Here is a 22,056-nt window from a genome sequence, read left to right as displayed (position 1 = left end):
TTCAAGAAATCAGTGCTGTGTTTCTTAGTATTTTAATTTACCTATTTTGCATTAACAGTTTCATTGTGTGGAAGTGATTACAGTGCAGTGGCTCCCAGTTATTAATTAGTGTTTTAGAGAAAAAGCACAGAAGATTGGAAAGAGCAAGCTATGATAGTGATTAATAATAGTGATCTCATTTGGGGTGGAAGGGCTCCTCGAAAGCAACACAAATTAGAACGAGACAAGGTCCACCAAGACGTAGTGCAGTCACCTGCCCTGCATTGTGGCATCATCAATTTTAAGTACTTAGAAACCTTCACAGACAGCCATCCACAGTAACTCTTAGCATCTATAATGCTGATAATTTCTCAGCCTTCTGTGACAGCTAGTTCCACTGCTTATTTTCTGGGTTTTAATTTTTGCTGGTCATGTCTTGTTGCTGCTTATCCAACCCACGCAAGTGACTGCTGCTGTTTTTTCTGCAAAGGAGTCTGGACAGTCTCTGCTGATTCCTTTTTAGTTCACAATATAGGTTTGCATACATGTTAGTGGTCTGCTGTTGCAATCTGCTGCACAGTCCACTTTCCATCCCTAAAAATACCTATCTCAGCAAGCATGGTCTTTAGGCCATATTCTTGATTACCAGCAGGAGGAAGCATGGGTGGGAAGTAGGAGAGAGTTGAGTTAGAAAATAAACTAAAGTGTTAAAGATCCAGTGGAAGGACACAACGAAGTACAAAGAGTACTCTGATTCTTTGCACATGGGGACCAATGAAAAAAAAATGGCAAGAGATGAAAGAGAGCTGCTGTCTGCCTTCAGAGAAGATCCTGCAACCTGAAGTCTACTTCTTCTCCGCTTTGGAATGATCCTGTTCCTGATACTTCTGCTGGTGATTTGTGCTGCATTTCAGAGTGTTTAGGTATCCTGCTATTCAACTATTTGTCCTGCTACAGTAAATGCCCTGAGCCTTGAGAAAGGAGCATCCTGTAGGAACATTCATAATAAAGTTTTCTCTCCCAGAAGTACAATACAAAACAGATACTCTGGAAGGTGTCTTCATCAGTATATATGGGTTACTTGCATAGAATACAGCGATAAAATTACTTAACGCCTGCCTTACAGCACATGTTCTTTAAATAAAAGTGAAGATTTACCACTGGGAAATCACTTCCTTTTTGAGACTTATGCCATGTTTAACTGTTTGACTCCCTGTATGGTTGTGCAGTGTTTTACTACTTAGTGTAGGCGGTGTGTGTATGTGTGAATCTAACAAACTTTAAATCTTAAAATACAAAAATTCAGAATTACTCTTCCCTGTAAGATTATAGAGACATGGAAGAGTTACATAAATATGTTCTAATACATGCAAAACTTAGTGGAATGTATTTACCCAAACTAATACATATGATGTGAAAAGGAGAAAATGCTTGTTCTTCTGGATATAGTGTCATTCCAGCTGTCATTAGTGCAAATGAGCATGGCATTTGGTTCAAAGAAGTTGTTGCACACAGTAACTGGCTTGTAATTTTTCATCTTAGGTTTGTTAATGGACTGTTTCAGCCTTTCATTTCTGGGCATACAGTGTAGAGATGGAGTATCAGGCTAGGGTCTGAAATAAAGTAACTTTTGCAATTAGTACATTCTCCAGTGCCTCACTATTAAAAACTAGACCTGTCCCTAAATGATCAATTGCTGTGATCATCCTTTGAGAAATGCATCAAGGCTGAACTCAGTATTGCTATGCAGCTTGATTGGAAAATATATTGGTTTCTCAATAAAATGCAAGTGTAAGTATTGGAAGTGTTTGAGCCAGACGGCATTCTTGGTGTTCTCTAGGTGGAGTCACTGAGAAGAGCACAGCAGACTTGTCACCTGGTTTCTCTTCACACTGCTGCTCCCCTCTGAGGTTTTACTACAAAGTCTGCTGGCACTTGCCAGTTTTCGGCAACTGATGTATTTGAATTTGCCATGTAGGTTTTTAGCATTTTCATTCAGTTTGAAGTCATTATCTCAGAACAAACAGCTCTTCTTCAGTTTCAGAAATGTCTTTAATGAGCTTTCATGCTTAACAACTAGCCACAAGCCCAACTTTCTATTTATTCTTTCATAGCTTTTCAAAAAGCCCATTGTATGTTCTGTTGGGGTGGTGGAACTTCTGGTAGAGAAAAAGAGAAGTTATTTTTAAAATAAATATAATAGCTTTAAACATAAAGGAATTATTTTGTTTAGGTTTAATACTTTTAGGAAGGTCTGATACTAGCTGTCAAGTTTCCGTGCTGCAGTTAGTAAGCAGCACAGCAAGATTTAGTATCTCTTACAGTAATGTAAGACTAATTTATAAGCAGTTTTGCAGCCTCTGTTGGCTAGTGTTAAAAGCCATTGCTATCGTACTTGTTTCCCCTCAAGGAATACAGAATTTCAACTGCAGTCTGTTAAATTAGGCAAAGTCTGCTTATTTTTCAGTCTATTATTGTTGTAGCAGATAATAATTTTTAGTTTCTGCATATCGATTGCTAATAATTACAGCTTTTACTTAGTACCTTTTACAGTCTGTGTAAATTATATTTTTACTAACTGTCTTTTCAACAAGCAGCTTGGGAGTGTTTATTTGAAACTATATTTCAAGTCTGATGGTGCTGGAGAAGAGACAATAAAACCAGGAGAGCTCAAATAGTTTGCATTTTAAAAATGTAGTGTATTTTCTAGTTGCTAAAATCTTGTTTCTCATGTAGTACTATTGACCATGTAGCTTTTAGAAAAGCACTCAAGAATGAAGTACCCACAGCAATACCAAAATATTTTAGGGTTTAAAAAAAACCCAACTCCCATTACAATTCATATTTTTTGCTGTGTGTCCAACTCTCAAATTATGGCTACAACTTGCTCTTCAGATTCTGCCAACAGTTAGTAAAAGTAAAATCCTAGAAAAATGTAATTTCTCCCAGATTTAGATTTTTATTTCCAAATTGTATGCCTTCAGTATCTTGCACGATTGCTATTCTTTAGTTATAGTTATAGAGTACCATCTCTGACTAGATGAGATGGTTTTAGGGAAAAAAAGAAGTGTTGCTGGATCTACAGTTTCATGTGTTAGTTCTTTTTGTGGATGAGACATGTTTCCATAAAAATGCATTTCATTAGTTTCTAAAAATATACTGCATTAATCCATACATCCACATGGACAGACTATTTATGTTGGGTAGAATGTGTTCTGTGAAACACTTTAGTCAACTGAGGAGCAAAATAATGCTCTTCTGGTAAAAAAAATACGTTCTCCCATCAATAGGATTAGGTCTTAGAGGAAGAAAATAATTCATTCCAGCAACCCTACAAAAAACAGTTAAAAACATAGAAAATGAGTAGGACCTTTAAACTGTGTTTGCTCACCAACTGCTACTGCAAGTCCAGGTTTTGTTAGTCACTGTTATGAAGTGATGTTGATGAAAATAAGTATGGATGTTCACAGCAGGTGTCACCTGGAATATACACTCTGCTGTACCGAAGCTGACTAGTTAGGGATACTGTTAAGTCTGTCTGATGCAATTATCTTGGAAGAAAGCTGCTTTAAAGACATTCAAGCATCAGTCTCATTCAGAGTTTTAGGCATAATCCCAGATCCACTACTGTAGTGTGAGATCCTGATCTGACAGCCTGTAAACCAAGATGGGTGGCCTGTACTGTATACAGTGAGAAGCACGTTTTGAACTAGATCATTTTGCTCTTTTGATGGAGCATTTTGATTTAAACCTTAATCTATAAGGCTTTTGTACAGAATGATACAATAGAATGCATTTATATGATTATTTTGAGGCTCAGTTTTTCTAGCGTCTATACCAACATTAAAAAAAAATGGATAACTCAACCCAGAATCTTTAATATTTTTTTCTTGCTTTTAGTATCTCTTTATTTCCCCCTTCTCCCAGTCATTCAGCAAGAGATTAAGATAATCCAGCAGGGTACTGAAATAGCAGTCTTGAAGAGTGTTCTAAGAGCTATTGAAGGCAAATATTTCTTCTGTTGTTAATTGTTAATCACTTACTGAATGAACCCTTTTTTTCCTGTATAGTCAATGTGATTTAGACAAGTGTGTGTCAGGCTACTCAAGTGCTTTCATCAGAAGTGATTTATGTTAAATTAAATACAGCTTCTTTATTATTTTTTTTAAAGCTACAGAGTTACATGTTCTTAGCTTCTAGAGGATATCTTGGATAAAATACTTGGAAATATGAACAGATTTTGTTAAATCAGAATGCTGATTAAGGATTTCACATATTCTTCTAATTTAACCAGGAAACTTTATACCAAATAACATATTTCTTTTAAAGTGCTCTGAAGTATGAAAGTTACCACTTTCATACCAGACTTGCCGTTTAGTGATCAGTAGCTGGAACAATTACTACTACTTCCTTAATGGGTGAAATGTAAAATTCAGAAAACCCTGTAATTAGTTGTGTTCACTTACCTACTGTAAGGTTCTCTGTGTGCTGGTTTGTGTTGGGTCTTCTGTTCTGAAATAGTACGGGAATGCTGGCATGCTCGTATCTTAAAAATAAAAAAAGATGTAAGAAACCCAGACTTCAATTAAAAGTAACAAACTGTAAAGAGTTATCTGGTGTTTAAAACAGCTATTTAGAGGTTCAAACTCCTGTTACATTTAGAAAAGCGTCTTTCCTAAAAGAATAATTAGCTTAAAATAATTTATGTAATAATTTCTCTTGAGATGCAAAACTTTTTGAGGAAAATAGTCTTTGTTTAGAATTAAGCTATTTACAAATACAGCACATGTAACAACATCTAGTCATGGTACAATGAAGTAACAGTCATTTATTGGTCCTCACATTTCTTCCACAGCTGAAGTCTACATAGGAATTGGGAAGCCTGCTGAGGCCACGGCGTGCACCCAGGAGGCAGCTAACCTCTTTCCGATGTCGCACTATGTTCTCTACATGAGAGGTCAGGTGGCTGAACTTCGTGGAAATATCGATGAAGCCAAACGCTGGTATGAAGAGGCCTTATCTATTAGTCCTACCCATGTGAAAAGCATGCAGAGGCTGGTAAGTCTTGAGTCCACACTCATAAGAACTGTTGTCTCAACTGATAATACTATGTTATGGAATCTTAACTTGGTATGGGTAACCCACAGTTTTGGATCTATATTCTTATTAGCAAAATAGCTTTGGAAACCGTCTTTTCTGGGTTTTTATTCTCTCTTCTGTGTGTACTGGGACATAAAAAGGATCTGCAGGCAACAAGACTATTTTGGTCCTGTCAACAGAGACTACAGAAAAGCAAGTCATTCTCATCTGCCTAATACTCAGTGCTGTTGGGAAATAAAGGTGGCTTATGGTAAGAGAAGAGTTGGATACTGTAGTCTACTGCTACCTAATGCCAAATTAAAAGTTTAATTCTACATGTTGGTTGATTACCTTCATGCTATGTGATTTCTTGGATTTTTGAAAAGTAGGGAATCAGTCTTGACCTCAAAGGAATGTGTAACTTCAAGTACAAAGATGCCGTCCCCAGCATAAATACCTAAGTTTGCTTATATACTTCATATATATATACATACATGTATTCTGTGCTTACTACGTTTGGAAAACTACTTTCTTTTTTTAATCTAGTTTTCCTCCAGATAGAGGAGAGCAGAACAGCTGTAATCAGCTTCTTACCCAATCTTTTTTTTTTTTTTTTTCCCAGAAGTAGAAGCTGTTTTCTGCCTAGGTGCTTATGAATTATTCAGAGAAATTTCTTGTGCATCCCTGAGGGGAACATATGAGACAAAGGATCAGATAGGAAGGCAGCACAGGGAAAGTTTTTTGTTCCACCTTTTCAGCATTTCAAGATATTTGAGCCTGCTGACAAATGCCAAAAGCTTCCTTTTTCTGAGGAAGCAGACAGTCAACCTAAAGCAGTGCAGCTCAGTGAAATTGAAAGTTTATGTTTTTCTGGGTATCTTTTTGCCCCTCTGAATCAACCTTTGAATAAATAGTTTGTAAACACGCAATGCTTTTTAGAATGACTGAGAAATTAGCTGCCTTAAGAGGCATGTGACTTGAGAATTATTGTGCTTCCGATCTGGGGTCCCTTTTTATGAGCTTTTCAGTATGAGTGCAAGCTGGAGGGTAACTATTCGTTTAATCAGATTGGCCAGTCCTTTATAATGATTTTTAAAATTTAAAATTTTGTTTTTAAAAGCCTACCTTTTTTTGTACTAAGATGTGTTGAATAGATGCTGAGACATTTATGCTGCTTAAATACAGATATTAAGGATGTATGCCATAAAAATACTTCCCTATGTAATTCCATGTGAGAAAAAAGCACAAGATTTTGTGTCCTTCTTGTCTTTTGACTGTTGCAAAAAGTATCTTGAGGAGGAAGTTTGCAGTGTTTACTCTTGCCTGTGATATCTCAACACTTTGTTTATGTATATTTAACCATTTATTATAAAGAGATATGATCTCAGTGGCAGCGGAATTATAGCAACAGCACTGTGGAGGTACCAGCCTCTATAACAACAGCTGAAACATTAACTTGTAGTATTTGCAGTCACAATTCTAAGTTCATGATCAGTTTATGAACCACAGTTATGTGAAAAAAATACCTTCTTTTCTGTGATTAATTTGTTATTTTAAAATTATTTGATATTTTTTTTAGCAATGCTTAGAAAGCAATATAAAATGGTACTCTTTAAACATAGCAGTTACCTTAGAGCTTAGATTTATTTCATAAGCCTTGATGAGTTTCTTTTTTGGGCAAATACAAAGTATAGCTCATAGTAAGTTTATGTATAAAATGCAACAAAAAGGAAATAAGATTTGAGGATGGCACAGGTTCTAGCATGTAGCATAAACAGCCCTGCCTGTCAGAGTAAAAGTACTTGAAATGGTTGAAGCTGAAATCAGTTTCTAGGATTGTTTTTCTTTTAATTAAAATTCTAGAATGAGTGACATCTGACACTCAAAAAAATTCCTGATGCTAGTGGCTTAGAAATCTGGATCTTTGATTTGAGATATTATTTGCAGTTGTCCAGAGAAGAACAAAAACTAAATAAAATGTTCAGATTTGTATGAACAAGAATTGCTTATTGGCAGTAATTATTATTATTCTTTTATAATCCATCCATGATACATCACTCTGGTAAGAAGGAAAAAAAAAATAAACTCTGAAGCTTTAATATCTTTCAATATGACTTTTTGGCCATACCTCTCTTTAAGTACTTATTCCTAAATCTACTGTTTCTACACAGAAAAAAAACTTATAAATCTAAATTACTGAAGAAATGTGTGAAGAAAAACTAGGAAGTGTAGTCTTGTGGCTTGAGAACTGATGTGCTTTCTCCTGTGAGTTGCAGCATGCCCTGTGCTTTGGAGTTTCTGGGCAGACTCTTGCATTTGTCTCAAGTGCAGACTCCATATCCTGTTAATGTGACCGTGAAGACATGGTCTTTGCAGTAGTCTAATGTATTGTCTGGGTGCAGTTACCTTTTATTGGCTAGTATGATCTGTTAAAAGACTGTATTTGTCGAAAATTGCCATTTTCTAAAGGAACAAGTTATTATTAATAATGCTGCTGTCTGTAAGGTCTTCACTGATTTATTCCTGTTTTAAAGATGTACTAAAATGAAAAACAGGAGGAAATGGTGTGAAAATGGGAGCAGTTCAGAGGGGTGGAAGAGATGTGTTTATCAACAAAATGATAATGATAAATGGGAGCGTTTGGGGGAAGAGGTTAACTCTTGCTGTATTTGCCGTAGTAATGAAATGCCTAAGACAGCATGACATCAAATGGTGGTGGCTTGATTCACAAATAAATGATAGTTGGCTTAGCTGTATTCTGTTTAATTAAACTTCTTGGGAAATAGAACTGACCGGGTTATACTGTTACATTACCTAAGATACGAGATATTCTAACCGCAGACCTGGCTGCAGGGGGCAGCGTCTTGGTGTTCAAGCTCCCGGCTACCAGTCCCTGCTGAAACGCTGGGGTTTTTATTAATTAAATCAGCTGAACAACAAAACTAGTTCTTTCAAAGAGAAATGCTGTTAAAATTCTCTTTAGTTCCTTTTGCAACTAAATTATTCCTCATACAGTTAATGCTTAAATCCATACATTCATTCACTGTATTCAGTTAAGCAATTCTCATTTTAAGATCTGCCTTGTTCCCAGGTGCTATTTGGTACCGTTTGTCACTAAAAGAAATTTTCTCCAAGCCCGGGGTTATACTGGCTTGCTATTTGGCTGGCTCTGACTGCTCACAAGTTGTCAAGAGCAAAGCAGTAGCCTGTCAGCATCAATGAAGTGTACTTCACAGGGTGCAGCAGCAATGCTTTTGAACAAATGCAGGGTCCTTTCTGGTTTTTAACGGTTGTACGGTGCACTCAGGGAAAACAACACAAAGTTGTGTTCTAAAGGTTTGAAATACTTCAGTTTGTGTTCTGTGTTTCAAATCGCTTTTTATCACACCCAATGAAATCTAAAATTTTCTTCAGTTACTGAACTGAAGAATGATTTGCACTTCAAATGAATGTCATATATACTGGATTGTCACCTGACTGATTTTGGCCAGAACGGATTTATTTGAACAACTTTCTCCATTCTCCCTACCCTTTATCATCACCTCCAGATTTCTGCATTACTGCTGCCTTCCTGCTTTTGTCATTGTTTTCCTCCCCTGTGAAAAAAGAATAAACAGTCCTTTATCTCCTGCAGTCAGAGTGCTGTTGTGGAAAGTAGCCCTTACTGCTGATGTCTGGAAAGTCCTGAAACAGGCCATCATTCAGTAACGCCTGAAATGGCAAGGAGTATTTCAACCTATTGTCCAGGAAACAAATCTGTGTATTCTCTCTCAGGCTGAAAATTTCTGATCTGAATGTAGCTTTGACATGAAGTAGTTTTTCCAGCATCTGTATATCATTATAATCCTAGAAGACTAGTATTAAGTAATTCATCATAGTACTTGCCAGTTAATCCTATTAGTAGTTTAGCTTCTAAGAGTAGAAAACTCAAACAGAAGGGGAGAAATTACTTATCCAAAATTACTCATGTAGAAGTTAGTTTTCAAAAAGCATTATCTTAAAGAATTACATTCCTCACACCACACTGTTAGATATCTGTTAGTTTCCTATTGTTATGCAGAACTAGGTCAGATCTTTTAAGGCTTAGATTAACTATATGCGCTTTACTTCTCAGTTACAAATATATTGTTATTTATTTCCAACTATATTGACTTCTCACATTTTATTTCATCCCAAGGACACTTTGCCAGAAAGAAGCCTGGCAGTAGTATTGGTAGCGTGTGCTTAAGAGCCTGTCAAGGATGAGCTGACCGAAAGAAAGGAAAAGCAGAGAATACTTTAGGAATGTCAGTTCAGGCCCTGTGTGAAGGGGTCAGGGGATTTAAAGAAGAGAAAGACTAAAGACAGTCACCCAAACTAACTTTTTTCCTGCAGTGAGGCAGTATTCTCTAGTATTTATTCTTCCTTTCATAACAAAGACCTCATCTGGGGAACATTCGCTAACTCCAGGCTCATCCTAAGCATAGTATACTGGTTCTTGTGGGTGGTTTGTATGTAACTGTCTACTGTAGAGCTAAATGCCAAATCTCGGTGCTCATTTGACTCACTCTCTGAGTCCACCCCTACGTACACAGTGGTTGAACGGAGAAATAACGGAAATTGGTTTAGTTATAGATTTGTTTGTAAAATATTTGCCCTTCAGAAACTTCAAGGCTATTTCATAGAAACTAGAGAAAGCAAAACATATGTCCAGCCAAAATCTCACCACTTTTTAGAGAAAGTATTTTACTGTGATTTGACTGCTGTCACATATAAACATTTTTCAAGTGGTTGTGTTCTCTACTCTTAGAAAACAATGCCAGTTCTACTTGCATGTTAAACTGGAGCATTCAGTTCAAGCGTCTCAAGGACCATTTCAATACAATTTAAATTCTTCACATGCCATGTGGCCTTGAAAATATTATTTCCCATTTTAGCCTTACAAGAGAAAACCATTGGTGCTTAGTGCAATAAAAAGTACATAACACCAACTTGCATAGTCATTAGCTTTTGAAATACAATAGAATGTGAATCAAGGTGAATAATCAAGAAAGTTTGTTTTTTCCCCGCTTGTTTCAAAGTTACCGCCGACTGTTTTTGAGCTCAAGAACAGCTGTTAAGCATTTCATACGGATTCATATCTTAAAGATTACCATTGGAGGAAGATCAGTAAAATTTCTTAATTCCTGGATGCTTTAGCTGAGTTTTACAGTGCTCTTTTAAAGCAGACCTGTTTTTGTTTAGTATTTGACAACAAAAATTGCTACAAATTTGAGTTTTAACTAGAATTTAATTGCTCTTTTGGAAACAGAAAGTGACTATGGGAATTTACTGCACTGATTTTGTTTATAACGTGAAACAGTGAGCTCCCATTTACCCAGGCAGGACTGTCTATGCTGATGCTCTGAGAACTGTTGTTCTGAAAGTGGTATCTTGGGGCTGATGAAACATAGGGCCTGCTTCATAAAAGACTTTCTCTTCACATACCCTGTATTTGCTCCAAATGGCTTAAAGCAGCTGTAGCAGGAGCAGATCTCTCAACAAGAAATACCTCCACTCTTGGATACTTTTCACCACCTGAGAGTGAGCTCTACAAGGACTCTTCAACAGGTTTCAGCTTGTCTGGGCTGTCCTCAGCTGACAGCCATTATGAAAGGGATACTGCAGCTGGGCTTAAATTAGTTGTTTGGTTTAGACAATCTGTGAATATCTGAAGATGAAAAGGTAGTCTGTGTGTAGCATACACTGTTCTTGCACTGGACAGAACTGGAGTAATGATGGAGAATCTAAGCTGTTGGGGTGTAGTATTTATTGGGAGTGTAGTAGCAATGGTTAAGGCAGCTTTCTGCAACTTTTCTTAAGTGTTTTTTACATAGATTTTTTTAAATTAACTTCCCTGAAATTTCTATTTGAAAGAGAGTTTAGTTTCTCTCTGAATTGAAAAGTGGGGGTTTTCTTTCTTTCTTTTTCTTTTTTTTTTTTTTTCACAGAGGGATTTTTTGCCTGGTATTTACTTTCTGGTTTCGTCTGGTTTTGTGTTATCTGTGTAATAGATTTTTCCACAATTTATCAATTCTGGCTCAGCTTGCCAAAAACCATTTTATCACTTCTATTTGTTCCCATTTTTAAAAATGGAAAATTAATTAGTGGTAGATGCTGGCAGAAGGAAAGGATGCTTTGGCTACAGTTACTCCTCTTTATTTGGCAGGTCACGAGTCATTCCAGTGTTTTTATTGTATTGTGTGGAACTGATAAAATTCCACCCATCAGATAATTCATCACAATTTGCTGTTGCAGCAGATCAGTCTATAGTGTGCAGTATTACTCCAAAGTTACTTTTCTTTGCTTAGAAGATTTTAAGAATCTTTGTTTTCAATATTCAAAATACAAGTAGCATTCATTTCAAGCTTTTGTTCATGTTTTATAGCATTAAGTCTTTGAACTGGGTCCTGTTATCAAAACTGAGCTATTACCAATTCATTTCACATAGAGCAAGTATGGGTTAATTATCATAATTGGGTAGGTAGCAACCAAATATCACTTCACTTTCAGGGAATAAAATCCATAGATTACAACGGCCTAGCCTGGATCAGAGGTTTGCTTTTGCTAGACATCTTAACAGATCATCTGAGGAGGGATTCCCTGCCCTACACTGTCCGTTTCAAGTAATTGGCAGGCAAAGGGCTGGAGAACAAGAGTGCAATCACATACCTTTTGCATAATGGTAACAGTATTTCAGATAGGTGTGTAAGATAGATCCACTTGCCCAGATAGTCTGGGGAGTCTCACATATGTGGACATATTTAAAATCTGACAGCACACAACCCTCGACAATCCACTTGAGGTGATTCCACTTTGAATTTGGATGTAGGTCCCTTCCTACCTCAGTCATCTTGTGATTCTAGGAGTGCAAGCAAGACAACCTTTGTAGATAGAGGTAATGATTTCTGTTAGACAACATGATGGGAACACTTGTTTGCAGACAAAATAGTTGCGGTCTTCCTATTATGCAAGACTCTCCTTATTTTTACCAGTAGTAAAAATCCACAAAGCACAGATTTTGTTTTTTCTTTCCTCATTTCCATGGTGCATTGCCATAGCAATCACGGGGAAGGAAGATGCAAAAGATTAAGATCTTTCTCAACTCTATTCACTCATCTTACATAAATGCATGGATAATATATACACATATTCTGTTGTACAAGCCTGCCTTAGTATTTTGGACACATCTTAGTGTCTTTGCACTATAAAAGTGAAGTGCTGCCAAACCATGTGCCATGCAACCTAGTTGTTGTCCACTGGTCATTGTCTTGCAGGCATTGCAGTACCCTTCAGTTCCATAAAATGGCCTGTTCTGTGATAGCTAGTTAATAATGATGCATTTTTGATTGTTGTCAGTCTGATATTTTTATATGCTCGATTTGGCTGGTTTTTTAATACTTGGGCTATTTAATGATTTTTTAGGGGTTTTTTTAAGCATGCAGATACAATGCAACTGCAAGAATGGGCAGTTAATTCCAAAATATTTCTAGTCATGCTCCTCATGCAACCTGCTTATGCAATATGGTTGGGAAATGTCCATACCAAAATGTCAGCAGCAAAACGATGCAACTGAAAAGCCTCAGATGGGATCTTCACAAATAAAGTTTTTTTGCTTCTGTCTCTTTCTTGATGGTTTTCTCATGGGACATTCAAGGATACCTTCATGATCTGCATTGAGGCTTCTGTAGGCAAAGATGTGTCTACCATTATTTAAAGAGCATGAAATATTTATGACTCTTTACAGTTGTTTACATGGAAAGTATCTCCTTGCTTCCTAGTACCAAACAGAGATGATGAAAAGACCAGCAAGCTAGTAAAAGCATCTGATCTCAGCATAATGAAAAATTTACTTTTTCGGCCTTTATTGTAGGTGTTAGGGTAATTCTATCCAGAGTCTTTCCAGAGTCCTTCCATCTCCTTGCACATTTTACCATCTAAAGGGCTGACTACATGTAAGTCATTGTCACTTGGGTTTTGTTGATATCCAGTAATCTTTGTCTTTTCCTCCATGTCTTTTGCTGGGTAACTGGCCACCTAAAAGAGGATAGAGGGAAAAAAATAAAGATTTTTAATAGCGGAAAAATACTAACAAGCAAGACTAATGTAACAGAATGAGAATGTCAGTAGTCTTGGTCCCAGTAATTCAGGATATGGCCAGGAGGCCTTGTGTCCTTGTGTCAGTAAAGTGCTAATAGTTGCTCTTGATATTTAAGTTCTCCTTGTTTAAAAAAGAATAAAATGAAAACAAGAGAAGGCCTGGAAGAAATTGAAAATGTGTGCTATCCCCTACTATCCTTTGTAGTCTCCTACATCCCTTTTTGTGGATACTTGCTGGTGGTTTTTTGCATGGATCTCAAAAATACAATTTTTATTTCACTCTATGTAATTGCCTTTCAATATGAGAATTGCTTTGCAAAACACTTTTTAAATTAGGTCATTCTGCTGAAGTATGCACTGTGCTAATTATGATTATTTTGCTTCTCTGGGCATTTTTGTGCTCATTGAATTTATTAAAGTATTACTTTATGGCTGGAGCTGAGAACTTATACAGCAGTCAAGGCTATGTGGTACCTGGTATGCATGGCTGTCTTTACTGTAGTCTGTAAGGGCTTTTGCTTGCAGGCAACATCTGGCATCTAATCACTTATAATGTGATTTCATATAATTAATAATGACAAACTTTTAAGGATTTATTTTGGGGTAAATATAAAGAATATGACAAAGACTGGAGAAACCAGCCATCCTCAACTTTAAATGAATGAAAGGGATTTTATTTTCTTTTTCCTGAGAAAGGTTCTGTTGCAGAATTCAGTAGGTGAGAACTCATTAACTACAGGAAAACATTTAAGGCATGAAGTCATTGTCTACACACGTTGTCTTTTTTTTTTTTCTTCATTTCTTGTGCTGGGTAACATTGCGTACTGGTGAAATAGAACTAAATGCTACTATCAACAGCAACCTGAATGAGATAAACCATTTTATGTGGTTTAGTTGTGGTTGTTAGTAAATGTGTGGGAGAGACTTGCAGCGCTGTAGCCAAGTGTCAGGCTGAGCTCTTTAGCAGCCCCTGTTATAATAATATGTTATTATAAAATTGCTTATGGGTTATCAGTGCATGTATTTTGCTATAAATCTCTTGCAGTTCTCAGGTGCATTTCTGGTGCACTGATGGAATTAGCTTTTGCTTTTTGCTTTACATCTATCATAGCAGGGCTTGGCTTTCTTTAGCACAAGCTGTTTCCTGAGACAATGGGCTGCTTTTGAGAGGACCAGAAGTTACCTAATCAATGATGATTCCTTTTTTCTGACTAGGAACTAAAATCGTCTTGTTCTTAAGAACGGTGCTTTATTGTACCCTCATAAAGCAGAAGGTGGCCTGCCGTAATGCAAAACTAGAGATCTGGAAGCCACTGTCCCTCAAGAAATTATTGTAGTGCTTGCTTTTGCCACGGTTATGTCAAACAGCTGCATTCCCCAGATAAGTTGTCTACTCTGGTACAGAGTTTTTTCTGCAAATCCCCAGCCTGGTACAGTCTTTTTATGTCTCTTTATCTCTCCAACTCATCTCATTTTAAATTTTATTTGAAGACCTTTTTTCCATTTCCTGAAGCTTTACTTCCATGCTAGTCAGTGTTGTACTTAGCAGTCCTTCCCTTGCTCATGAGTCTACAGCTGAAAGATGGTTTGAGCCTTGCACTTTGGAAGGATTCAGCCAACTTACTGTATATGGAGAGCATAATGTAATTTCTCCAAGATTAGTTTTCTTTAAACACAGACTGTGTTTTCTGGTAGCTAACTGTTTTAGATGGAGTTAAAGTATTGACCTTTAAGGTTAGTGCCAGGCTATTTTTTATGTCAGGATATTTTTTTAATCTAGATGATCAAACTAACAGAGGAGGCAATTATTTCAGTGAGCTTTAACTCATGGGAAAATCTGAACTGTGTTTTGTCCAACTGGAAACTGTTCCTTTCTAAGGTTTAATGGTTATTTTCCCATTATTCTTCATATTAGAGTATATTTTTTCAACAAGTAACAGTAAGTGGTATAAAGAAAGTTATGTGCAGCTACTGTTCTTCAGAAAGCTGCCATCTCTTGGTTTCTCAGTAGGGGAGAGGAGATGAGCTGTTTGGCCACCTTGCATACTGCATCTCACTACAGAAGGCCAGTATTTTCTCTAAATAAAACTGACTGCTCTCTTCTGTAACAAGAGTTAGAGAATAAGAGATGAGAATGGTCTTTTATGTAAAACCGTTGTGGCCAAAGCTGCACGTGCCACAAAACCAAAGTGGACTGCAGCAGCTCTTTACTAAAAGCCTTTGGATTACTTTCTTCTCTACTGTAACTTCATTGCAATCAAATTTCATTGTCACTCTTGATACTTATGTGCTAAGACAGTGTTTTAAACTAAGGTATGGCCTGAGGCCAAACCTGGAAGTCTACTCACCATCATCCATCCCTTATGGATGGATGGACTAGTGGAAACTAGTTCTTAACTGGTTTTTATATGCTTATGCTGCTGTATGCCATCTCTAGTTTGATTAGCTTTCCTGTATTGAGCTATATTGAAACTTCACTGAAATCCAGAAAAGTTAGTTTTGTAAGGCTTTTTTCTTTGGTTTTTTTTGGTTGGTTGGTTGGTTTGTTGTTTTTTTTTGGGGGGGGGGGGTGTTGGTGGTTTTGTTTTGGGTTTTTTTCCCCCTGGAATTAATCTATCTAATCAACCACTGTACAGGCTAGCTTAGTGTCTCACCAGTGATAAACACATAACTATTTTATTCCACTTTTCCCTATACCGTACTGCTAACCATTCCTTTCTTCAACATTTGCTCTAAGGAACAACTTAGACATAAAACAATACTTTTCTTTTTGAAATACAAACAGTATACTACTTTTTGGTAGTAAAAATGCTTCCACTATTAAGTTGCTAGTTAGTCTTTGATTTCTTTTATTTTTCTTTTCTCTCCTTTTCTAGGATGGAGATAATCCATTTCTCATAGCTTAATTATCTGGATCTCTCTGGTTTTGTTTTTACATTGGCTTGAAAAAGAAAATTCCTTTACTTTTACTTTGAAAGTCTGGATGCCTTTTTAATCTGATTCTCTGTTGAGCCAAAAGGATCTTTTCATGCTGTTGCTATGACGTGATGTAAAATTAACATCAACACTAAAATTACAAGCCAGTGTCTTGGTAAACTGGTGTTGATGCTGTACTTTTGGCATTGTGAAAGAATGGTCTGAATTTCAATTGCTGTTGACTTAATTGGGTAACGATTGAAAAGTCTGGTCCACCCTGCCAGCTCACTGAAGCCATAGTAAGCTGATCATGTTTAACTGGGGTACTGTCTATATCTAAATCAGAGGCTATGTGGTACACTTTATTTGCTTGAACCAGTTATCTATGTGTAAAAGCACAAGGATCAATGTTTTCTAAAACTAGACTCTTTCGAGTACTCTGCCGTCTGCAAGTAAATATATCCACCATGTCTTTAATCCAAGTTCATTTTACATGAAACATAGTGAACGCAGATTTAGTGTTAATGCTTTTAATGCCACTTCTGTCGTGATACGCTACTTGGCTAAACTGATATGAGTGGGAAAATACATCATGAGTGAGACTTAGTAATGCTAAACTTGAAAACAGAACGCTATTTTAGGCTTTCATCGCTTTTTCAGTCAGCAGTGCAGTGTTGATCTGCATCTTCTTAATTCTGATACTAATGTGCATGGATTTTATAGAGAGCAAAAAGGTAAGAGCTTTTTAATTTCAACGGTTAATCATGTATGTATGAATCCAGTATGTATGTTTTTTTAAAACACAGACTTTGGAATCAACTCTTGGCATTTGAAAAAAGTACCATTAGTTATAGTCTTTTTTTTTTTTTTTTACCTTCACACTATAAATTTTTCCATTGTTGAACCAAGACCTGATTTAAGTCTTGAATTCAATATTTGACATTTGGTTGTATAGCTGCATTTTTAGTTTCAGCTCTTTATATCTTTAAGCATGAATATTTAAGCATCTGAGCATGTTTAGAGGAATAAGAAGTAACTGGCTGAGTGGATGCAGATGTGGCAACTAAGACAGTTGGTGTGGCAGATAGTAAGACAATGATTGAAATCTCTTTTACCCTTTTTCTAAACCTAAAGTCTAGATATTTTAAAAAGGTTATAGTATTTGTTTTCATAACAACTTTGAGTGGACAGCGTGTTGCAAATACATTTGCCCTGAAGTATGTATTATTTACTCCCAGTCAAGAAACGAGGAATCTGAGGCATAGATGCTGCAATTTATCTAGTTTTAAATACAACACAAGCTTCCTGATTTCTCGTTTTGAGCATCAGATTCATGGGACTCACATTTAATGCCCGTGCTTATTATTTACAGTGCCTGTGCAGTCTCAAAAACATCGTTTTCCCTACAGGGATCTCCAGTATATTAGCCAATCTGGTTAAGGCAGCTGCATCAATATTCCTGCTGCCTGTTGAAGGGAGCCTGCAGGGTGTCTTATGTGGGTTTTGACTTGCAAATGATTGGCAGGCTTTAGGAGGGTTTTCCCTTACGATACTTAAATTTAGTAGTGTCGCTGATAGACCTCCTATTAAAATGTAGATGATTAAAACAGTTCTGTCATTTATCAGTGAAAGTTTATGGTTTTGATAGTGCCTTTGCATGCAGTTTAAGTAAAGGGATATGGGGCAGTTCCTTGACAGCCATTTCAGCTCAGCCAAGTAAAATGAGGCCCTTGTCTCAAATCCACTCCAGAACTTTTAATACTTTTAAATAATAAATCAGTTTGTTTACCTACATCTCTCTTTCCTGCAACTATCTTTCTTTCTGGAAGATTTTGTCAATGTTGTCTTGGATTTGCTCAATGAATATAATATTTCCCAAGTCATTACAGTTGAGATGACTGGTGAAGGAGATGCCTGTTTGCATGGCAGACTGTTTCAGAAGTATCTGTGGCAACAGTACTTTATGATTCCTTTTTGATTGGTTTTGAGAGCTCAGTTAAACCTTAGCACTGTTTCATAATAATGTACTTTTATAGGTAATGAGGGTAAATGGCTTCGATAGATCTTTGTTTCTTATCTTAAGTTATTACTTGGTAAAAAGTTCAAAACTCCAGAAAAGCTAACTTCAAACCAGCACTAAATATGAAGTCTGTGGATATAGAGATCTGAAGGAAAACAGATTGCCACTTTTGTTATAATGGCTTGTTAGTTTTTCTCAGATGTTCTGTTCAGATCTATGCTTTGATGTATCTTCCTGTCCTACAAATCAGACTCCTACTTGGGTTTGAACAATAAAGAGCTAAGTCTTGTTTTACATCCTTGGGGGAAATTGGAGGATGTTGTAGACCCTAACATGAACAGGTGAGCACATATATACTCACGTCAGATTGGAGAACTAATGTCACAAATTTCCTTTTGCTGTTGTTGTTTGTGTGCTCATGTAAAAACCATTATATGCAATAAATACAGTTTTGAGTAAGATTTCTCAGGCTAGCTTTTTCTTGAAGAGGGGTCATATCCTCTGGGAAAGGGGATCAGTTTGGTAAGGTGTGGCAAAACATAACTCTGCTCCCACTCTGTAATTAGTGGGTGGTAAACAAGAGAGGGCAGTTTATTACCTTGAAGTTTGTCAGAACGGTTGTAAATAGTTATTATTGTCCAGATGTTGAGGTTGAATGTAGTTTTGTACTAAGATGCACTTCAGAGTCTGGGAAACTAAAAAAGCCCTTTGCATAACAATGCATTGCAGCTTGTTTCAGGTCAGAGATTTGCAGAAAGATTTGTGTAGTTTATACTTGTGTGGTGGCTTTTTCACACAAATCTGAGAAATCCTACATTTTAATAGATGCTGTTGTGATGCTTCAAGGAAGCCGGCTTTCAAGAAACAGCCTTTACATTGAGTTTAAAGTTGCTTTTAGAAACAGCTTTTCTTCCTTAAGAGTTGGCAGAGAACTGAAGAGAAAAGAAGTATTATCAAAACATTGAGATGTTAAAATGGAGTGCTCCTACTCAAGAGCCCCATATCTTCACATAAAGCATTTGACCTGGAAGAAATCTTCAGTCTTTAGTACTGCTCAGATGAAGCAAGCAGAGCAGTTCATTAGCAAAACACTTACTTGGCAGAACCGTTAAAAGCTAAGCACTGTGAGGAGTGACACTACCTACAACACTTGAGCAATACAGCATGGCTTAGTAGGCCCATTAGGATGCAGACATTTGATTCTTCAGTTTTTTTCTAAATACTAAGATGTTTTTAAATGCTTCCCTCTTATTCCAGAAAACTTCATAAGTGAAGTTATGGTTGTTTCTTCTATGAACATAGCTGAAATTAACATTTGAGCCCACATTTTTTCTAGGTTTTAATTCATTGATTAGTCTTTTTAATCAGTGATGCTGGTGAAATAATTTATTGCAGCTCAGTGTGCTCAATCTCCCTCAGCCACTGCTGATACACCATTTATATCACACACATTGAACTTGCTATTTAAGACTGATATCCTTAGGAAATCAGGCTTACTAAATCATTACTGTTTGTTTGTGTGTCAGCTTTGCCTTCATGGCTAAATGGCTAAATTCTTTAGCCAGTTTCATCCGGACGGAAGAGGGAATGATGTAAAAAAAAATAAAATAAAAAACACGCAAGTATTACAAAAATAGAGGCTGGAGTAAAGGCTACCAAGGCTGTTTCATAATTTCTAATTTTTATTAGATATCAGCAAGTGCACATAAGAGTCAGTGTGTGTAAATTCTCTGCTGCAGGGATATAAACCACAGAGATTAGAAAACCAAACCAGGCTTCATAACGGTCAGTGCTCATGGAGATAGTTATTAAAAGTTAACTTCTTAAAATTATTCCAGAACATAACATAATGCATTCTGCTACATTAGGTTAGTTAGCTATACGACTTGATAGCGTAACATATTCAGACCAAATAGTGAGTTGTGAGTGTTATAAAGACCTTATCAGTGAAGGGCTATGGAAATAAAAAAAATTTTTACAAATCATGCAGTTCAAAATTTCTTCTGTACAATACAGTGTGAAAATGGTTTCAGAGCTCTAAATCTACATGGTCAAAAGTTGTGTTAGGTAGAAATTCGGAAAAATTCTTGCCTTCTATCAGAGGTGGTCTGACTTACTCAAAGAGAGGACTGCTTTTGCCTTGGTTTCTGAATTAAATTTTCTCTGCTGGTAAGTGGTTTTTGCTAACTTGAGGTAATTTAAAATAAAGAAATAGTTTTAAAAGTATATCCTCTTATTTTCAAGAAAAACCCTTTATTTTCTAAATGGGGGCAAGTAATAAATTAAGGCAGACATTGTCAAGTGGGTTACAAATGTTCAGAAAACAAGCAAGTGAACCTATATCAGCTGCACAGCCATTGAAGTTCCCAATTTTGTCATGGTCCTTGTTAGTTTGTCCTGACAGCTGACAATAGCTTCTTTGGGATTCTGTCTGGGTTTTAATTTATGACCATTTGAAAAAGTGGTAGCCACAATGGCATCGGAACAGATGGTATTATGAGGGTCAAGGACCCAAAGACTTACCAGAGGGCTACGAAACCCTATGACACAAATATAGTCTGCGATTATGCTTTGTCATGTTAATGGAACGCCTAGCCAGAAGTTGGTAGGTTACAGTTGCCAGAAATAACTGTTCTTGATATAAAGTCTGAAACAATATGAAATGCTGTCAGATCTATTAAAGTAATTGACACATCGAATTTAATTTCCTTTAAAATTGTGATATGATAGCGTAAGCAGCTGGTGATCTCTATAGAAAATAAACCATGTAGCTTTAGGCTGGGCATCCAAACTCATCTCATTTGCTGCAGAATCAAGCCCTAAGCTTCCTAAAATTGGAGGAGGTTTTATTAGTAGGCGTAGTCTTTCTGCTATGTGCATTACATTCGATTTAATGTAACATTTATTTCTGAATATTTTTGCTGAAGATAAAATCCACAGATGTTTAACACAATAGCCGGTAGGAAATGTTTGTATCTCACCTCAGACTCAGCGACTGCCTTGAGTTCCAGAATTCCCACCTTCCCCACCAAACCACACTGTTGCTGTAGTCCCTATCCTTGAAAGTGGAAGCTGCCACTCTGCATTTCAGTGCTTCACTCGGTGAGCATTAACTTCCCAGTTTGCTTATTCTGATCAAAACCTAGCTTTGTGTGGGAGTGCCTCTTCTGCCATTCTTCTGTTCTTCCTGCCAACTGTGCTCCAGTGAACTAGAAAAGTGGCTCGAATGGAAAGATTCTGACACTCTGGGAAGCAGCTGCCTGTCAGCTGACAATAGTTAACCGAAGGAAAGGACTGGGGGCGAAACGGCATTTGGAATTACATTTTCTCTGCAGATTCTAACCTTGTGCCCTAATTTATTATACAGTTTGGAAAATGGATTTCAAAAGCCATAAACCAACCACAGCATATGATTTAACATGCTGTGTCAATCAGTGCAGTGATGGGTAACCATTCATAAACAGTCCATAACTGCATTAAACTCGTCTTTTGCCTCAATCTTTAACAGGAATGTGATATTTATCATGGATGGCAAAAGTAAAATTAGTAGTGGAAATGAAAGTACAGAAATGGTGGCAAGTACTTGCTGGTGGAAGAGTATAGAGGAGTTGGCCAGAATTCTGGAAGAGCTAGCAGATGAAATAACAAGTCGTTAGTCCAGTAATATTTAGTGAAACCTAAGTTAACAGAGATTGTAGCATAGTTAGTATACTACCTCTGCTTGGGAAGAGCAGTTGCAGGAAAAAGGCATCAGTTTGATTAAAAGTGAGAGTTGGAGACCCTTCAGAAAAAGAAATACGATGATTCACAAATATAAAACGCAAGAGCAACACTGAGTATGGAAATGACTGGGGAGAACAAAGGGCTGAGGTACTAGTTGATCTAAGCTGCATCTCTGTTGTTCTGCAAGAGCTACATCTTCATTGTTCATGAGTTAGTCAAGC

At 36.8% G+C, this 22,056-nt stretch overlaps 1 protein-coding gene across 2 annotated transcripts in view; it reads left to right on the top strand.

Moving 5' to 3' along the window:
* TTC7B (tetratricopeptide repeat domain 7B) overlaps positions 1-22,056 on the top strand; it is a 154,835-nt gene that overhangs the window by 119,521 nt on the left and 13,258 nt on the right. For both annotated transcript variants that reach the window (XM_080396701.1, XM_080396700.1), the window contains one exon: positions 4,835-5,037. In XM_080396701.1, coding sequence (XP_080252827.1) covers positions 4,835-5,037 — 203 coding nt within the window. The remainder of the gene's footprint in view (positions 1-4,834; positions 5,038-22,056) is intronic.

Source organism: Falco punctatus (genome assembly GCF_963210335.1).
Source record: "Falco punctatus genome assembly, chromosome: 7".
Taxonomy (NCBI): domain Eukaryota; kingdom Metazoa; phylum Chordata; class Aves; order Falconiformes; family Falconidae; genus Falco; species Falco punctatus.
This window is presented reverse-complemented; position numbering and strand designations above follow the sequence as displayed.